General features: G+C 40.5%; 1 protein-coding gene across 17 annotated transcripts in view; it reads right to left on the minus strand.

Moving 5' to 3' along the window:
- PTPRK (protein tyrosine phosphatase receptor type K) overlaps window positions 1-18389 on the minus strand; it is a 3469591-nt gene that overhangs the window by 391265 nt on the left and 3059937 nt on the right. For all 17 annotated transcript variants that reach the window (XM_044064217.1, XM_044064183.1, XM_044064208.1 and 14 more), the window contains one exon: window positions 11280-11464. In XM_044064217.1, the coding sequence (XP_043920152.1) occupies window positions 11280-11464 (185 nt within the window). The remainder of the gene's footprint in view (window positions 1-11279; window positions 11465-18389) is intronic.

Below are 18389 nucleotides of genomic sequence, written 5' to 3' on the forward strand. Positions count from 1 at the left end.
GGTGCCCTTGACTCCTATTGAGAGGTCAGCTTTGTAACACCTTTTAGATTGCATGAGTTTACAAGGATACCCTTTGGGATGAAGCATGACCCACCAACCTTCCAGAGGTTAGCAGATCATATCTTAATAGGAGCAGGAGACCACACTCTCTCTTATTTGGACAATGTTGCCATTTACAGTCATTCCTGGCAACAGCACCTTCAACATGTCTGCGAGGTCTTAGGTACGTTAAAAAGGGCAGGGTTGACCATTAAGCATAGTAAGTGTCAGGTGGGTATAGTAGAAGTTTCCTACCTAGGACATAAAGTAGGGAGTGGTAAGATTAGACCAGAACTGATCAAAGTGGAGGTTATTCAGGAGTGGCCTGTCCTTGGTACATGAAAGCAGGTGAGAGCATTCCTAGGGACAACAGGGTACTATAGAAAATTTGTGCCTAACTATAGTACCAACAGCTGCACCCTTTACTGACCTAACAAGGAAAAACAAGCCTGATAAGGTAGTGTGGACCACAGATTGTGAGCAACCATTCCAAAAACTTAAAGAAGCTATGGGACGACCCCCTGTGTTAGCCAGTCCAGATTACAGAAAATAATTTATTGTGCAAGTGGATGCTTCAAATTATGGAGTGGGGGCTGTAGTCACCCAGGTTTCCTCAGAGGGTGAAGAGCATTCCATGATACATCTCAGCTGCAGATTGCAACCAAAGGAGTAATGTTATACAGCTGTGGAGAAAAAATGCCTAGCCACAGTATGGGCATTGCAAAAACATCAGCCTTACCTATATGGAAAAAACTTTATTGTGATTACTGACAATAACTCTTTAACATGGCTAAACAGAGTCAGTAAACAAAATGCCAAGCTACCCAGGTGGAGCATAGTGTTTACAAGCATATGACATGATGATGCAATAATGCTAATGCAGATGGACTGTCGAGAAGAGGTATGGATTAATACATTTTCAGTCAGCCCCATTTTTCTCGAGCGACAATTTTCCTGGGTCATTTCAAAATGAATCTGGAGTATTCAAAGGGAGAGAAATGTGATGACATTAGATACTGTTATCTGTGCTAGCATGACTGGCTGAAGTTTTCAAAATAATTGTAAATTACACTGTACTACATATCCCAGCAAGGCTAGCTATAATTTTGTAAATACATTTATGTCTTTTGATTATCACACTGATTTATGCAAGAGGTATGAATTAAACAGTGTTCTTCTGGCTGACTAAATGTACATGTACTTTGCAAAGAGAATTCTGAATTATGTTGCCAGAGTCAGCTGACCTTGATGTGATGTCCTGTGCCAGAGCTGAGAAAACAGAATCTTCACAGCAGCTGTTTGTTTACTTTTTAAAGTCTGATATGAGAGTAGAATTCTCATAGCAGTTTAGCAGGTTCTGTGTCAGTTAATGTTCAGTAGTTGCTCAGTAGTAATCATCATGGACTCGAGCTAGATTTTGAAATATATACACAGATATGTATGCCTATACTGAGATCTACTTTAATATATTCTCTTTATTATAATTCAGCTCTACTTTTACATCTTCTATTAAGACAGGTCATATACTAACAATGCTTTTCTTTCCTTTCCTCTCATCTGTCACCATTCTTTTTGTCAAAAAAATTATCTCCCTATTTCCAAACTGTAGCAATTAGAATTGTTTTCATGTTTTTTTTTCTGTAGTTATAAATATTTTTGTGTTTGTATTATTACTTTTGGTCTGTACAACTCTGGAGCTCTTCTCCTTGGGTCTCCACTGAAATGGGCTGCTGGCTCAGTTGGACCAACCCGGTTAACAAACATCAACTAAATAAACACATTTTCCAGATTAGTTGTATTATAGTTGCTTTCCAGAGTAGGAGCTGTTGTTCCAGTCCCTGAGGACAGACAACAGCCTGAAGTGTGGACATAATTCTTCATCTTGCTGTGCATAATCTTGACTTGCTGAGTTAATTAGACAGTTAATATCTTCTGACAGTCAGAGAACTTCAGTTAGTCAGTTTTAGTTTTTCTAAAATCAGTGTGAAATCTATCCTACCGTGTTATTTTCATACTTTCTGTGTGTGAAATTCTGGGGTTTATTGGAATTTTAGCATTTAAATGTTTTAAATCATTTTATTTATTAAATATTTTACTACCTTTTATTATGGTTGGTTATTTAATTAATGCTCTTAACTTGAGAGTGTTTATGCTTACTGTGATAGCACCAGGGACACTCCGGAAAGACTTACTGCTTGGGATACATGCTATCATTTGTTTCAATATCTATTTTATCCACTATAATTGAACACCCCTTTTGAAAGGGATTACAGTATTTGACTGGTGGCAGCCGTTAACTTGTAATGTGGGCAAAGAAACACAGCAAGTAAATTTCTGTCAGTCTTTCCAAAGAGTGTGTGTTTATGTGTGAATATCAGACATTTAAGAGCGTGTGTGACAGATACCCAGAAAGTACAGTTGTGTACACTTACTATAAATGTAGATGTTCGAGTGTATTCACTGTTGCAGTCATCACATTGAGGTTATGTGCCTGTAGGTAGCCCTCAGCTGGCCTGAATACCAGAGTCTTCGGATTTCTGTGTTGGATGCTGTCGCTTCTTCCTTGACGTCAGGTCGTCAGGGGTATAAAACATGCAGCCGATGCCATTACATCAATTTTTCTTGCCCAAGATGTCAGGTGCCCTCATAATAGGGAGCAATTAAATGGTATGGTAAAACCTCCATCAAAAAGCAAATACACACAAAAAAAAAAAAAAAAGACATACCAACAATAAGGAGAGGTAGAGCCAAGAGAAGTCAGGGGGCTGGAGGGAGGGTAACCAGGACTGCAACAGTGAATACACATGAACATCTACATTTATGGTAAGTGTACACAACTTTACTATGTTCTTTGTGTTTCACTGTTGCAGTCATCACATTTGGGTTGTTTCCCAAAGCTAAGGAAGGGAGGAGGAAGTTAAAGAGCATTAGGGCCAGCTATTAATCCCTGCAAGACTGCAGTGGAAAATCAAGCTTTGTATTTAGAAAAGATAGGCTAGTGGTAATGCTTGGTGAAAGTATGTACAGAGCTCCAAGTAGCAGCTTTTAGGATGTCCCTGGTAGGGACCCCTCTGAGAAATGCCGCAGAGGTAGCTACAGCCCTGGTGGAATGTGATCTTATCCCCTGTGGGGTAGGTTTTCCATGGTGCTTGTAGCAGAAATGAATGCAATCGGCTATCCATTTGGAGATGGTTTGCTTTGAAATGGCCTTCCCCTCTGCAGCAAAGCTAACTAGCAGCTGCTCAGATTTTCTGGTAGGCTTATTCCTGTCCTAATAGAATCGAAGTTGTCTGTGCACGTCCACAGAGTGCAGTATTCGTTCCCCTTTGTTTTGTGGATTAGGGAAAAGAGTAGGCAAATGAATGGACTGATTTAGGGCCATAGAAGACACCACCTTGGGCATAAAGGAAGGGTTAGTCCTGAGGGAAACCCTGTCCACATAGAAGATAATGAAGGGTTCCATTGCCATGAGGGCCTGTAATTCAGACACTCTTCTTGCTGAAGTGATGGCTAGAAGGAAGGCTGTTTTGCAAGAAAGGAATTTCAACTCAGCTGTAGCCACTGGTTCAAATGGGTTGAAGAGTGAGCTTTTCCAATACAAAGTCAAGGTCCCAGGCTGGAGTGGGAGCTCTCCTGGGAGGGGTCTTAAACTTTTGGCCCCTCTAAGGAATTGCTTTAACAAGGGGTGAGAGAAAAGGGGTGGCTCTGTATTATAATGTGCTGAAATGGCAGAGGCATGAATTTTAATTGACGAAAAGGATAGGCCCCTGTGGAGCATTTCTGCTAAGTACTACAGAATCTGAGGTAAGCTGGGCACTGTTGTGCCTATCCCCTGAGCCAGGCTCCAGGAACAGTATCTTTTACACTTTTCAGCATAGGATTTTCTAGTACTAGGCCTCCTTGCCTCTAGAATGACATCCAGTACCTACTTACTGAGGGATGCTAAGGGAGAGCTCAAGGAAATAGCCAGGCTGCAAGGTTCAGGGTTTGAAGCTGAGGGTGCAGAATCTGGCCCGCTACTGGGACAGAAGGGAAGGGGTCTGAGGCAGGTGCCATGGTTGTAGCAGTGCTATACTGCACAAGAGGGGGTATCAGTGCTGGCATAGCCAGTCTGGTGCAATCAGTATTGTCCTTGGCTTGTCCTGTTTGATCTTTAGTAGAACCTTCGAGAGGAGAGGCAGAGGGGGAAAGGCATAAACTGAGAGGCTTTCCCAGGTAAAGGACAGGGCATCCACTTTCCAAGCTTGGCTGTGGGGAGTTCTTGTTTGTTCAGTTGGTAGTTCTGAGGGGAGGCAAACAGGTCTATCTCTGGAGTCCACCATTTGTTCCTCAAGAGGTTGAATATTTTGGCTTTTAGTTTCCATTTGTGTGGGTCCATGAGATTTCTGCTTAAGTCATCTGCCAGTGATTTTAGTTTCCCTGCAGGAATTGAGCTTGCAGGTGTACTTGGTAGCTCAAAGCTGTGTTCCACAGAGCCATGGCTAGTCTGCAGAGAGGGTACAAGTGGGTTCCCCCCTGCTTGTTTATGTACCACATAACTGTGGTGTTGTCTGTTTTTACCAGTAGTTGTCCTGGAAGAATATGGTCTTTGAAGGTTGTCAGAGCATTCTGTACAGCTAACACTTTCTTTTTGATTGATATGCAAGTGCATCTGTCTTGGGTTCCATTTGCCCTGAATGCACTGGCCTGCCATGTGAGCCCTCCATGCATAGTCTGATGCATCTGTTGTTAGGGTTTGGGTGGGGGGTTGAGTGAAAGGGAGTCCCTTGTTGTGGTAGTAGGCCTCTGCCCACCAAAGGAACTCTGTCTTGATGCACGGAATGATAGAAATCATTGTTTCCACGTCCTGAGAATGTTGACTACACAGGCTTTTTACAAACCACTGGAGTTTCCTCATATGCAATCTTGCATATGGAATTAGTAAAATGCAAAAGGCCATGAACCCCAAGGCTTGCAGTATTTTCCTTGCAGATAGCTGGGGTTTTGTGGCCAATAGTTTGAAATAGGTTGTCAAGTAAACTTGTTACTCTGGAGTGAGGAATGCCATCTGGGAAGTTGCGTTCAAGCTTGCTCCCAGGAATACAATCTGTTGGCTGGGTACTAGGTGAGATTTCTTTTTGGTGATGGTGTACTCCAGTGAGGTTAGAAGTTTCTTTACGAATGCCAGGTGTTGTAATAGCAAGTCCTGGCTTTCTGCCTGAATCAGACAATCGTCCAAATATGGGTAAATTTGAATATTTCTCTGCCTGCAAAATGCAATGGCTGGAGCTAGGCACTTTGTGAATACCCTGGGCATAGTAGATAAGCCAAAGGTAAGTGCAGAGAACTGATAGTGCATGAAGCCTGCCCTGAAGCGTAGGTATTTCCTGCAAGATTCCCTTATTGGGATGTGCAGGTAAGCTTCTTTTAAGTCTAGGGTTGCAAGCCAGGCATCCTTGGCTAGCATGGGAAGAAGCTGTTGCAGAGTAAGCATTTTGAATTTTGGAACTACTAGAAAGGTGTTGAGAAAAAAGAGGTCCAGGATAGGATGCCAGGAGTTGTCTTTTCTGGGTACCAGAAAAAGTCTTGAATAAAAGCCTTGTCCCCTTTGTTCTGCTGGGACAGACTGAATAGCCCTGATATTGAGGAGAGAGAGAACCTGCTGTTGAGCCTCCGCCCACTGATTTGGGGGACAACCATTTGGTGTTGGTAGGGTGTGGAAGTGGAATCTGTATCCTTGGGAAACTATGTTCAAAACCCAATTGTCCTGGGTAATGAGTTCCAAGTTTTTTGTATGCAGGCGAGCTTTCCTCCTAATGGAGCAGGTAGTAGAGCAGGGCTTGGAAGAGTTAAGGTTAAGTCATTCTGCCATTTTTCCATAGGGGGTTGGCTTACTACTCCCTGCTTTGGAAGTGGGAGCCCTGCACTGCTTAGGTTTGTGAGAAGCCTGAGACTGTAGCCTAGGTGGTCTGCTGTTCCTGGGTTTGGACTGAAAAGGCCTAGAAGAGAACAGAAAGGACCAGTTCTTAGAATGCCAATTCCTACTGAATCTGGGATGCTGTACTTGTAGGAAATATTTAACAGTTTGCATAGATTTAGCTTTTTCCTCCATCCTTTTGAGGACTTCTGCATTGTTGCCAAAAAGGCGGTCTTGGTTTAAGGGAGCATCCAGTAATATAGCTTTTACATGATCTAGCAAGTTTTGTTCCTTAAGCCAAGCATGCCTTCTAAGTATAGACTCAGTCACAGCAGCCCTGCAAGATCCTTCTAGAGCGTCAAAACCACATTGCAAAGTATGTTTACCAACTTGTTCTACAGAATGCATTCAATCCTGTAATTCTTTGTGCTCAGTACAGTCAGGAATCAACATCATTTTCTTTCAAGTAGCCCCATAACATGCTGCTAATACTTTAACATATGAAACTGGCAATTTAAAGCCCTGATGGCCAAAGAAGCAGAAGTGTATACCTTCTTACCCCATCTGTCTAAAGCTCTAGAATCTCTATCAGTAGGGGTAGGATTTTTGGCAGCAGTAGCCTTAATGCCTTTTGGTCCTTGTGAAATGGTCTTTGGATCGGCAGAAGGATTCTTGAAGAGGAACTTGTGAGAGTCAGGTACTCTGTAATACCAGTCAGGTTTTCTGGGAGCTGGAGGTACAGTGTCTGGGCAAAGGCTAGAGTCCAAGAAAGCATCATCTACAATGTCCAGAACAGGAGGGATAGCTAAAGGCCTGTGTTGAGGTAGGAGTAAGAATTCCCTAAGCCTCTTTTTGGAGTCAGAGTAATCCTGGCTTTCCCAGTGGAAATGCTCCTTAAGAGTATACAAGGTTTCACCGAAAGAAAAATCTTCTGGAGGAGAAGCAGAGGAAATGGAATCCTCTCCATCAGAATCCTCATAAGTAGATAAGGGCAAATCCTGGAAATCAGAAGGAGCAGAAAAATCAGATTCCTGATCAGAAGAATTAGAAAGAAACTCAGTTCTAGGTCTCTTAGAGGGGGGAGGCTGGCTTCCCCTAATCAAGGTAATGAGGTCTTCAGCCATTCTAAGCATTTGTTTTTCAGGCATATGGGCCTGGGCTGTTGGTTTTCTAGGCGTGGTGTGAGTTTTAGGCCTGGATGAAAATGATGGCGTCGGTTTAACATGAATGTCTGCAGGCCTGAATACACCCTCAGAAGCCGGTGTCTGCACAGCAGCTATGGACTCATCCAAGGTAGAGACATCTACAGTTTCCATAGTTGAAGAAGCATCTCGCGGCATACCGGACTCCGAATGGGTTTCAGTAGAGGCCTGTGAATCAGAAGTAGCAGGTATCGGGGGCTGCTGTGAAAGCGCCTCACTGAGTACCAGAAGACTGGTGACTAGCTTAACGGAAGCATCGTCGGAAGTGTTGGACCTATGCGGTCTGTCTCTGTCTTTCTCCTTATGTTTTTTCGGAAGACTGGTAGTCAGATGGCTTGATGAAGCCATTTCGGAATACACAGAATGAGTGCAAAAATAATTAGCTGCAAAAATAGCCCGACAACGGATAGTTCGGGCATTGAATAAGGCACAAAACTGACAGCGAAGGAAGTGTGGTATGGGCCTAAACAGGGGATGCAGTAAGAATGAAAATCTCTATGAGGTATTTGCTTTCCACAGGTAAGACAATTGTTAACTTTTACTGACATCGGTTAAAGCAAGAAAAAGGATCCCCAATGGGGTACTTAGCTTTTTTGAAGACTTTGGGTATGAAACCTGAAAACGAAAATTTCAGGAGTCGGCCGACTGGCACTTGCGAACTGCTTCCGCTTTGGACACCGCACGGAAAGAAAGACTGATGTAATGGCGTCGGCTGCATGTTTTATACCCCTGATGACCTGACATCAAGGAAGAAGCGACAGCATCCAACGCTGAAATCCCAAGACTCTGGTATTCAGGCTGGCTGAGGGCTACCTGTAGGCAGATAACCCAAATGTGATGACTGCAACAGTGAAACACGAAGAACATCTGGGACACAGTGCTCTGCAGTAGTTGGTGTGGAGACCCATATGGGTACCCAGAATGGAGCATATAGTCCAGTCCCAGGTTTGAAGCCTGCTCCCAGTGTACTCTTAGGGGAATTTGTTTATTTATAACCCTGTTTTTAGTGATGCTCCCTTACCGGAGACAGTGATGAGGATTAAGGCTACTGAGTTACTGCCCCTGGATAAAGAGGGCTTGGCACACACTGCTTACATGTAGAAGCTATTCTTATGATTATAGCATGATCTCCAGACGAGTGCTGTCTGACATGTACAATAGCTGCTTCAATGTTACAAATTTCAGCACTGTAAACGTTCGCTGATGTGGGCTTCTGATCTTCTCTTCCTGATTTGAATTTCGATGTTAAGGTAATCCATATATATATATATATATATATATATATATATATATATATATATATATATCTCACACACACACACACACATATGTATGTGTGCATGAAAAGAATTAAAGATGTTTACAATGGTGTTTCCTTTTCTGTTAAAGTATGTTGACCCATGCCATTGTTCAAAATGTTTGAATTTATCAATAAAGGTGTTTAAAAAGAGCACATACCCACTGGCCCATCATCACTTAAATACTGACAAAATCACAATAAGGTACATGACAGACTCCTACACAGACGGTGCTTAAGTTCCCATCAAGGAGACAGATAGCTGCAAATAACTGTTTCTCAATACTACAACCAACAACACATTGAAGAAGGACTAAAATAAACACATGCAGAAACAACATAGGTTCATTCGTACAAAAAACCTCTGCCGCTGAAAACTCCCTGCTGTACTAGCCTACTGGCCACCTTACATACCGTTCTGCATTACATTCATCAACAATTTGTACAGCGCTTCCAGCTAACCCACTTTATACCCAACTAATCTTTTACGCATTCCCTACAAAAGCGGAGAATGTCAGCAATGAGGAAAGACTACTCAGAGTTAATAACATGCAACAAGCATGTGTGGACTAACTAACGAGAGCTCTTTTTCAGAACACTGTGCTTTTATAACTTCTGTCTGGATCTCTCCACAGTAGAACTGTTGATCACCATCATGCCTGTTATGTAGAGAAAGAGAAGTTACAACTTCAGATCCAGATGCTTGAAAAGAGGTTTGAGCACTGGACTTGGAATGAGTGACCAGCTCCGGCACACCCATGCCCTGGGGAATGTAATGATGGCTCCAATTAGACAATCATAACTATAAAAGTGGAGGCTTGCATGGCACTGAAATGACCAGGACTGAGGATGTCAGGTTGGAAATCCCAAGCCAGCACAGGTAACCCTCAATGCACATGGTTGGATATATGCTCACAAAAGTAGAGGGTGTAGGATACCCACCAATAATGCAGGTGTTCACTTCAGCCACCAAGCATAGAAACAGGGCCTTAAAACAAATGTCCTCATTGCTGGGATGCCAGTAGTGGGACAAACTACCTGCCGCAGCAGTCTCGACAAGCACCCTTTGGTCATCTCTCACCCCTGTACTGGGAAATGAATTTCTCAAAGAACACGGTGAGGCTTGGTGAATGGCAGGCATGACAGCAAAAAAAAGATTAGAAAAAGCACCTGTATCAACCGCCGCTACAGAAACCGAGAATCGCACTGCTGCCTTTGGTGCTCTGGCTTCTAAAACCATCAAAGAAATATATATCCCACCCAACCCTCCACAGAGGGTGGTTTCACCAGCTGACTTGTACTGACTCTCTGATTGAAATCTCCAACAAAAATCAAGTGAGCCAACTATACTCAAAGTAAGAACATTACTTTGTTTATTAATACACTTTACAAGATGCACTTTTAGCTTTCTGAACATTTCCTGTATGTGGTGATAACTAGACACACACACACACACCAGTACAGATCATAGCTAAAGAAAAACAAGACATCATAGGGTGAGGTAAAGCTCAAATTAGTAGGTTTATAATGGCTGCACCTCAATGAGCTAACAGTGTTTTAAGTACTAGTTAACATCTGTTAAACTTCAAGTTAAAAAAACACACAGATCAGGAAAAAAAAGTCAAATATGGGATAAAAGCTTATTCACATCATGTAAAAGGAAAGGTTTGGATGCCCAGTAAACAAGTCACAGACTCAGTGTAAAGCAGCCAAGATCATCATCTAACCAGTAAAGATGATTACTCCATTTTTACTATATTTTACTTCTCCCTACTTGTTTCAGTGTAGCACAAAATGCATTCCCCTCGCTATCTTAAGTCTGGCAGAATTAAAGGGGCACTACTTTTAATGTACTTACTACTCCTAAGCATTCTACCTTAATTTGTCTCCAGTACTGGACACAAAGTGCCTCAAAACGTTAGAAGCAGCATGTGAAGAAATCCTACTCCCATCAACTGCGTACAAAGAGACCTTAAATAATGGCATCTTAAAGGTTTCAGAAGGATGACAAGTTCCCAGAAGAAAATCACATAAAATGTAGCATTCCCTCTCTTCTTCCCTTAGATATCACAAAATTGCAAATCTGACTCAAACATGAAGCACAGACACCAGCCACAGTACATTAGAAAGGAAATATATACGGCAAAAGTGATGAGTGGCTTTACAACACTGTAGGCCAGTACCTGCAACACTTAGATGCACTGAAGTGCCAGTATCCTTCCGGGGAGGGGGTGGACTTCTTTTCCACATGACGGTATTGGTTTTCAGAATTAAACAACTTCTAATAAACAACAAGGCATAATGACAATAAAAGCACAGCATTTCAACATGCAGAGAATTCTATAATTGCAAACAATAATAAATTTCCAGAAATTAGAGAAATCATGGAGTGTGTTGGGTACCAAGTGACCACTCCAAAATACAGAGCTTTTTCATACAGCTTTCTAGTTCTGTGAAAAAACATGCAACCATAAACTCAAACAGTTAACTCTCATTAAAAACTGATTTAAGAAGCCAGAATGTATAACTTTAAAATGAATACTACACAGTAATGTTCATATGTATGAGCTGGTTCAAAGGAATGTACCACTCAAACTTTCTTAAATTTATGTTGCAATTTATATGCCTCCAAATACTTATTAATGCTGGAAAAAAGTTTTTAACTAAGTAATTAGTTGCTGTGCCCTCTAAAAAGACAACTTCAGGATTTCTCTCTCTTTCGCTCTCTGAGTCAGCCGTACTGAGGAGAAACATAAATAACAGCTGCTACACAGCTATTCATTCTGAAAGGGTACAAAATAATGACCACTATCCCAGGCCAGCTTGGGTTACTTTTAACAGTTACCTCATACTCTTCCTTGAATCCGTAGCTGTCTGATGTTTTCATTAGGTTTATATGTTGCAAAAGGTCAGCAACTCTGATAGCAGGGTGCAGCTGTCCTGTCTGGTAAGGAGATTCTGTTCCTTCACAGAGGTAATGAGGAATATCCAGCAGTCGGCTGTTTTCAGCTGTGGCACTGTGGTTTTCATCTGGAATGATAAAGGTGTACTTTAGTAAAGAAATCTATGCAAACTTTAATGTTCCTCAACACTGTAAGGCTACAACTTAAGACTAAGCCAGACAAGTTTTTTTTAGCTAAAAAAGTATAGCTGGGTTAAACAGTACACTGCTCCTCCACATTAGCATTCATATGACCCGTTAACATCCAGCAATATTACACAGCAGTACATCAAAACAAATCCGTGCCACTACTGACCATGCTGCATGGGACAAAAGACTGCTTATATGTAAAACAAATTTGGATGTTTAATTATTAAGCAATTTCACAATCAATATATGTATTTACTTCAGTGTTGAATTTTCTCTACGACTCAAATGGACACAAACAGTTTCTCATAAAGCAGCTCTGGTGGTGGAGAGGGATATAGCCCTAACTATGTTCCAGCTTACCCAGGTTCAATAAGTGGCTCTGGCATCTGACAGAGGAGGAGGAAGGGATGGACGTACTAATTATGGGTAGATGGGGCACTAGTCCATGATGCTGTATAATTGGAGGTATGGTTCATAGAGTGGAGTTGCCTTCAGACAGTCAATGAAAGAAAAAACCCTTAAGGATAGTGATAAGTCCAAAAATCCACAAAAGAGTAGTCAATCAACAGAACAAAGGATATCAGAACCACAACACACGAAGGATAAAACTTGTTTAATAAAAATGCTAGTAAACACTTTCCCCTCAATGGTATCCTAAGGCACAATCTACACTTCATATACAAGACACCACTTATCACACAATTATACAATTAAAACCAATTAAACTTGCTGATGCTTTAATTTAAGCATAGGCTTTGAAGTAGTAGTACAATTCAAACCTGGTGCTGTGTGCGTGCTCTCATTCTCAGTATTCATCCAAGTTCTTCATTCTCAGCTAGGAGCTTAATGTCACCACTTCTCAAAAGCTCATGTACTATTTTCAAAATCATAAACTTAAAGATAAGATTCACATTAGACTCACTTATGTGCCTGTAGAGTGCATTGGTATATACCTTCCTGTAATATTACATATGTTGTTACTAATGCGCTCTTTGAATTTACAATTGTCATCCCTACATAGTACGTTGGACATACAGTGCATTTTGCTAGTTATGTCAAATTCTGTGCATCACAGTTACAAAAGCTTGTAAAATAAGGCCCTTACCATTTACAGGATGTTTAATGGACACTCCTAAATATAAATATATATATATATATATATATATATATATATATATATATACACATACATATATATATATATATATATATAAATATATATATATATATATATATATATATATATATATATATATATATATATATATATATATACATATATATATATATATATATAATCACATATACATGCACACACACAGATATATATATATATATATATATATATATATATATACATATACATACACACACATTGTGCACATATATTATACCTAAAAGTGCCCTTTTTATTACTAGTAAAAAAAAAAAAAAAAAACCCTTCGGTTGTTCCTTATAACATAATGTGCGTTTTAAATCCATTCCTTTCTTGTATCCAACTCTAGGTCGATCCATTACGACTCCTTTCAGTTCTGGAATGTCCTTAAGTGTTGGCCAGTATTTCATAATTATGCCCTGGACTGCTCTAGTATTTCTACTGTATGAAAGGATGCACCTCTGAACCAATGACGTCTTTCTCTATCACCATCCACTTGAAATACTGTTCTGGCCATCATATTACACACTATGCAGCATCGTGAAACTAAACATTATGAAGCACTACTGACAAGATGCAGGACTTCCATAAGAAGGCCAACACGTGAGGGACTCTGTCCACACTAAGAAGTAAAAATCACTGTAATTAGCAAATTGTGTCCCTGAAGTAACCACACAAACCACACCTCTAGCAAACAAAAACTTACAAGGTATTTTGAGAATCTTAGAAGTTTGCAACCAACAGAATAAAAAGCAAGAATCATTTAATAAGGTAACACAGGAAAAGCTGAGGCATATTTAAAAGACAAGTTAAAACTATGTCCAAACAGACTGCCTAATAAAAGGTGAAGGCAAAACAAAGGTGGACATAACTGCAATGCAACCTAACAAGCCAAGGTGTCAAAAATCTAAATGGGACAAGCAAATAAAAGACAGAGGCTCTTAATGTATTTTCATAGGGAAAAGAAAAGAAAAAAAAGCAGCATCTGCTTCAGGGATACCCTGTAAATAATAGGATATTCATTTAACATTTACCAGGAAAATCAGACTGGGACAGAGCCCATTTTCAATGGAGGCCCAGGGAGAAACACTCTAGATGTATGCCACTGGAATGTGGGAGGAAACTCATTCAAACACAGGGAAGACATGCAGACTCTGCACAGAATGCACCCCAGCAGAGAATCGAACAGTAGAACCTCTTGCTGTGAGGCTGCAATGCTAACTGCTGCAACACTTCACTGCCCTGCTGCATGTACTCTGCTAGAGCAAAAGGAACACGAAAAATATGTTATGATTATTTTAGGTCAATGAGCATAATATCACAAACAAATCAGCCCTAACAGCATATGCCCTTAAATTTCCAGAATGTAAACTAGCAAGTTGGTGGTCTAATGCATTGTATACATCTGTTTTGTTTTCAGGTGTGGGTTTTGTTCAACCAAATATTCTGTCCTTGAGTAATACTAAACACGAGCGTTTTCATGTGAGCACTTTAGAGTGGAAAACTACAAATGAAGATAACCCTAACAGACCGAATACAATGCCCGAGAACCATTCTTTGCAAGGACTGTGGACTTGCATTATACTGAAAGTACAGTTACGTAATATCTTACCATAACAGTAGATGTCCTTTTTCTCGCCACTGCAGTACTCCTTACAAAAGGGTTATCCTAGTGAGGATATCCAAATGTTTAGCCAGCATACTAATGCCTTTCCTCCATCCAGGCATGGTAGTTCTAAGGTATAAGGTACATACGTGACATACTGAACTGCCCCAAGGGAACCACAGCAACCCAAGAGGAGGGTGGGAAGAGGAGGACACCTTGGCCAGAGGGTAAAAAACAAAACGGAATATGAGGGGACAGAGGGACGGAATACCACAACATTGAGAAGAACATCTACTGTGATGGTAAGATCTTACACAACTGCTGCAGAATTACCTATTAAAGGGAGAGTACAAATGTTACTGGAGAGGACTGAGGGAAGCCACCAGAGAAGAGCCCACCAATAAACCATGAAAGATGGCCCTGGCAAAACCAGCTCTGGCTCTAGAAATCATATCCAACTTGTAGTGTTTAGTAGAAATAAGCACAGAAGATCAAGCAGCAGCTTCCAAAATGGATCTAGTATTCAGACACTTGAAAAAAGCACCAGAGGAGGCCACCACCCTGGGAGAATGAGCATAAATAGAAGAAGAAAGCGGTTTACCATGAAAAGAATAGCAAAAAGCAACGGCCTTAGAAATTAAAGAGGAGATGATTTTCTTAGAAACAGCTAAACCCAATTTCTTAGAATGGTGAGAAACAAAAAATTGTTCAGACTTCATTACATCCTTAGCCTTATCCAGGTAGTGCCTGAGCTGTCTATGCAGATCCAAGGCAAGAAGGGGAAAAAAGAAAGAAAAGGAATGGTCTAATTTAAAGAAAATTCATTAACTACCTTAGGCATAAAAGAAGGATTAGTACAAAAAGATACAGCGTCTCTCTGAAAAAACAGAAAAAAGGAAGGAAGAGACCCTAATGGGGTACTTATCTTTTGAAGGCTTAGTTACTGAAGCAATGTGATGAATGACTTGTAGACCAAATTCAAATAGTAGGATTCTGACTGGCAGCAAAGACGTTCCGGGGATTATGTGTTTGTACATCACTTATGGACCTTACATCTTAGACAAAGGGCACATGTCTGATGTTAGGAGCCTGGAAGGAGCCAAGTCTTTGGCATGCTTACTGGATGTTTGGCTATCCTTGGCAAGATATCCCTTTAGTACGAAACACTGCAGAAGTGATAAGGAAGGAAATCTAACACTCCTCCCTTGAAGGTCACTGCTACAGCTTTAATGCAGAGATACTGAGGATATCTGTATGCAGGAAATGGCCGGTTGGTTCAGACACTGTGCAATGCACAAAACTAAGCCAAAAGCAAACCACCACTGTGGGTGGGTGTGGATAAAAACTACCTCTTACCTGCAGTAAGACTCCTCTTTCTGCTACTAATCAATTGACTTTGCTTCTGCACAACTCATTTTAATGCCACATCTGAAGCATTAACATTACAAACCTAATTTGCTCCAAATAGGGAATCACATAATAATGCATTGTTGCCATGCAGCAGATGTCAGAAAGTACAGCAATATTTAAAGATCAGTAGATACAAGCATTATCCAAAGCAGTAATGAAGGAAAAGTACTGAACCCAATCTGATCACAACGAGCCTATCGTTCAGCACATAAATCATGAAAACCACAAAATGTACCCACGGTAAATACTTTTCAGACCAGACTCAGGCAAGAATAACTACTCCAGAGTTTGACTTCTTGAGCAAAAAAATCAGTCCACTAGATAATATCCCACCCAAAAAAGCAAACTTTTCTCAATTCAGAGAACAAGTACTCCTACTCAGAGTGCTTCGTGGTGGTGATCAGGTTACAAACTTTTCCAAAAAAGCCACCAAAGCCTGTAAACCTTATTTTTCACCAATGTGTGACGGCAACACTACCAAGAGCTCTATCAACTGAAACCCATTTGACACATACAAAGGGCTTCTGTAAAGTGTTAACAGGTACTAAAATAACTGTCTACCAGATCTGCTATGACAGAAGAGGTTTAAAAGACCACAGACTTCCAACCTACTGTTTAAGGCAAACATTGCGAATTAGAAGGAATGGAAAAGTACGGTGAGTTTTAATCTGTGTCATTACAACAATTTCCTGCCCAGAAAAAGACAGAATAAGAAATAGTAGCTATGTGCTTACAGGAGCTCCAAGGTGTCCACTTTCATTTGGCTTTACCTGTGAATCAGAATTCATAACCACCTTATTCATGAGCAACAGCAAAGCCAGGCATATATCAAGTACATTACCATGTACAAGTTTAAAATCAGACAGTATTCAGGGAAAGGGGAGTAGGGTGAATAGGAGAATATTTTTCTTGTCTTACAACACCAAGTCATTCCATTCAATTTTTCCACATGCCCCTGTTTTTCAAGATCATGTAGTTGAAATAATACACAAAACTGACTCTGTAAATCGAATTTTTGGAAAATTCTGGTAAAACAATAGCATGCATCTCTTTACAGCACAAAGCATGTCATTTGCAGGCATTACAGGATAAAGAACATGTGGGAATTGCCATGCTCAGTCAGGTCCATTTCCACTTCTCCCTTTGTCAGTGGCAGATGGGATGAATTGAAGGTGTAGCTATCAGACTCTACCAAGGACAGTCTATAAGCAGTGCAAGTTCTCAAAGCCATGAAGTTGCATAAATTATTAGAGAAGATCTGCCTAAACACTGATTTTTAACTACGACTCAAGGCTCTGGTAATGAACAGTTATCTATAATTGCTATCAATCAATGAACCGCTACTGTTCAGAGCAATCATAGTTGCTACGTAGTACATAAAAAGGAGAATTCAAAATAGTGGAACCCAGTATGGATGACGTCAAAGTACGACTGACACAAGAAAAGCTAGCGCCAACAAAACTTTCTCTAAAGATAAACAACAAAAATATAGAAGCTCAAATATAAAAGGCATTTCATCAGAACAAGGATGCATCAGCAAGTAGTGAAGTCACAGTTTAACAGATCTACTCCACTTAACCAAATTCTCTAAAACGTTCACATTCGTGGACGATGACCCTGAAACTTGGATTTAATAGTCAGATTTAGTTTATTTTTGAGCTGCTGGCGCAGATGGTTCCACGTTGTTGGAACCACCTTTAAGAAAGGCTTTTTCTCATACCAATGAACCAGTGAAGCAGGCCTCATTATAAAAACACCATAATTCTATGTTTTGATGGGATAGTACTGATTGAAAAAATCTAGTTTATGCTCTACAGAGGTACACTAGATAAAGTGCAAAAATTTGAATTCTATTGTAAGCAAAAGGATTGCTCATGCTCTCTCTGTGCTTAGGAGACACTCTGGAATGAAAAAAAAATTATGAACATCTGGTTCAGACAACATTAAGCTCAAGATTTTATTAACAGTAGTCGTCCGGAGACTGGTGTTTTTACACTGGCTTGGGGGTTGTCACAAATGCAGCATATTCTAATCTAGGGATTAGGAGATATAGTCCAAAAACCGTAGCAATACAGAACATTCTGAGCTGGTTCAGCACCCTGTCGACATGTCTTTGCATATATCAATACTGCACAACCAGGCAACTTTTCTGCCCAACCACTTTTACCGGATTATTAGGACACTGAAGTATTTTGACAGTGCATCTGTGGTACAGGAACATTTTGCAGGATTTGTCACTAGCTTGCACATGTTTAATCAACGCTGAAAGTCTGGTAAACTCCTTTTGCAGTCTCTTCCACACATCATTAATGGTTCTAGCACCTATTAGCAGTAGAAAATTGTGTGCGCATAGCAATCTTTACAACTGGTAACTCCAGAGACAGGTCATTAATAAATATGGAGAATAATACGAGGACTAAAAGCGAGCCCTGCAAAAAGGCGGTACCAAATGTACCAGTGTCTGATGTAAATGAGACCAGCCTTGCTTTGAATGTTCTGTCAGACTTAGATTAGCTATTAATCCATTTGACGGGACTTCCTCCAAACTCTACTCTTTCAAGAAAACAGAGCAACACTGAATTATCAACCATGCCAAATGCCCTTTTTGCTTCAGCAAAAAGTGTTCTAATAAGTAACTGTCCACTTAGACAATATCTGTGACACACAGAGCTGTTAGGGTACAGTAACATTT

The sequence above is a fragment of the Protopterus annectens genome, chromosome 1.part0 (assembly GCF_019279795.1).
Source record: "Protopterus annectens isolate FY-2018-M chromosome 1.part0, PAN1.0, whole genome shotgun sequence".
Classification (NCBI taxonomy): domain Eukaryota; kingdom Metazoa; phylum Chordata; order Ceratodontiformes; family Protopteridae; genus Protopterus; species Protopterus annectens.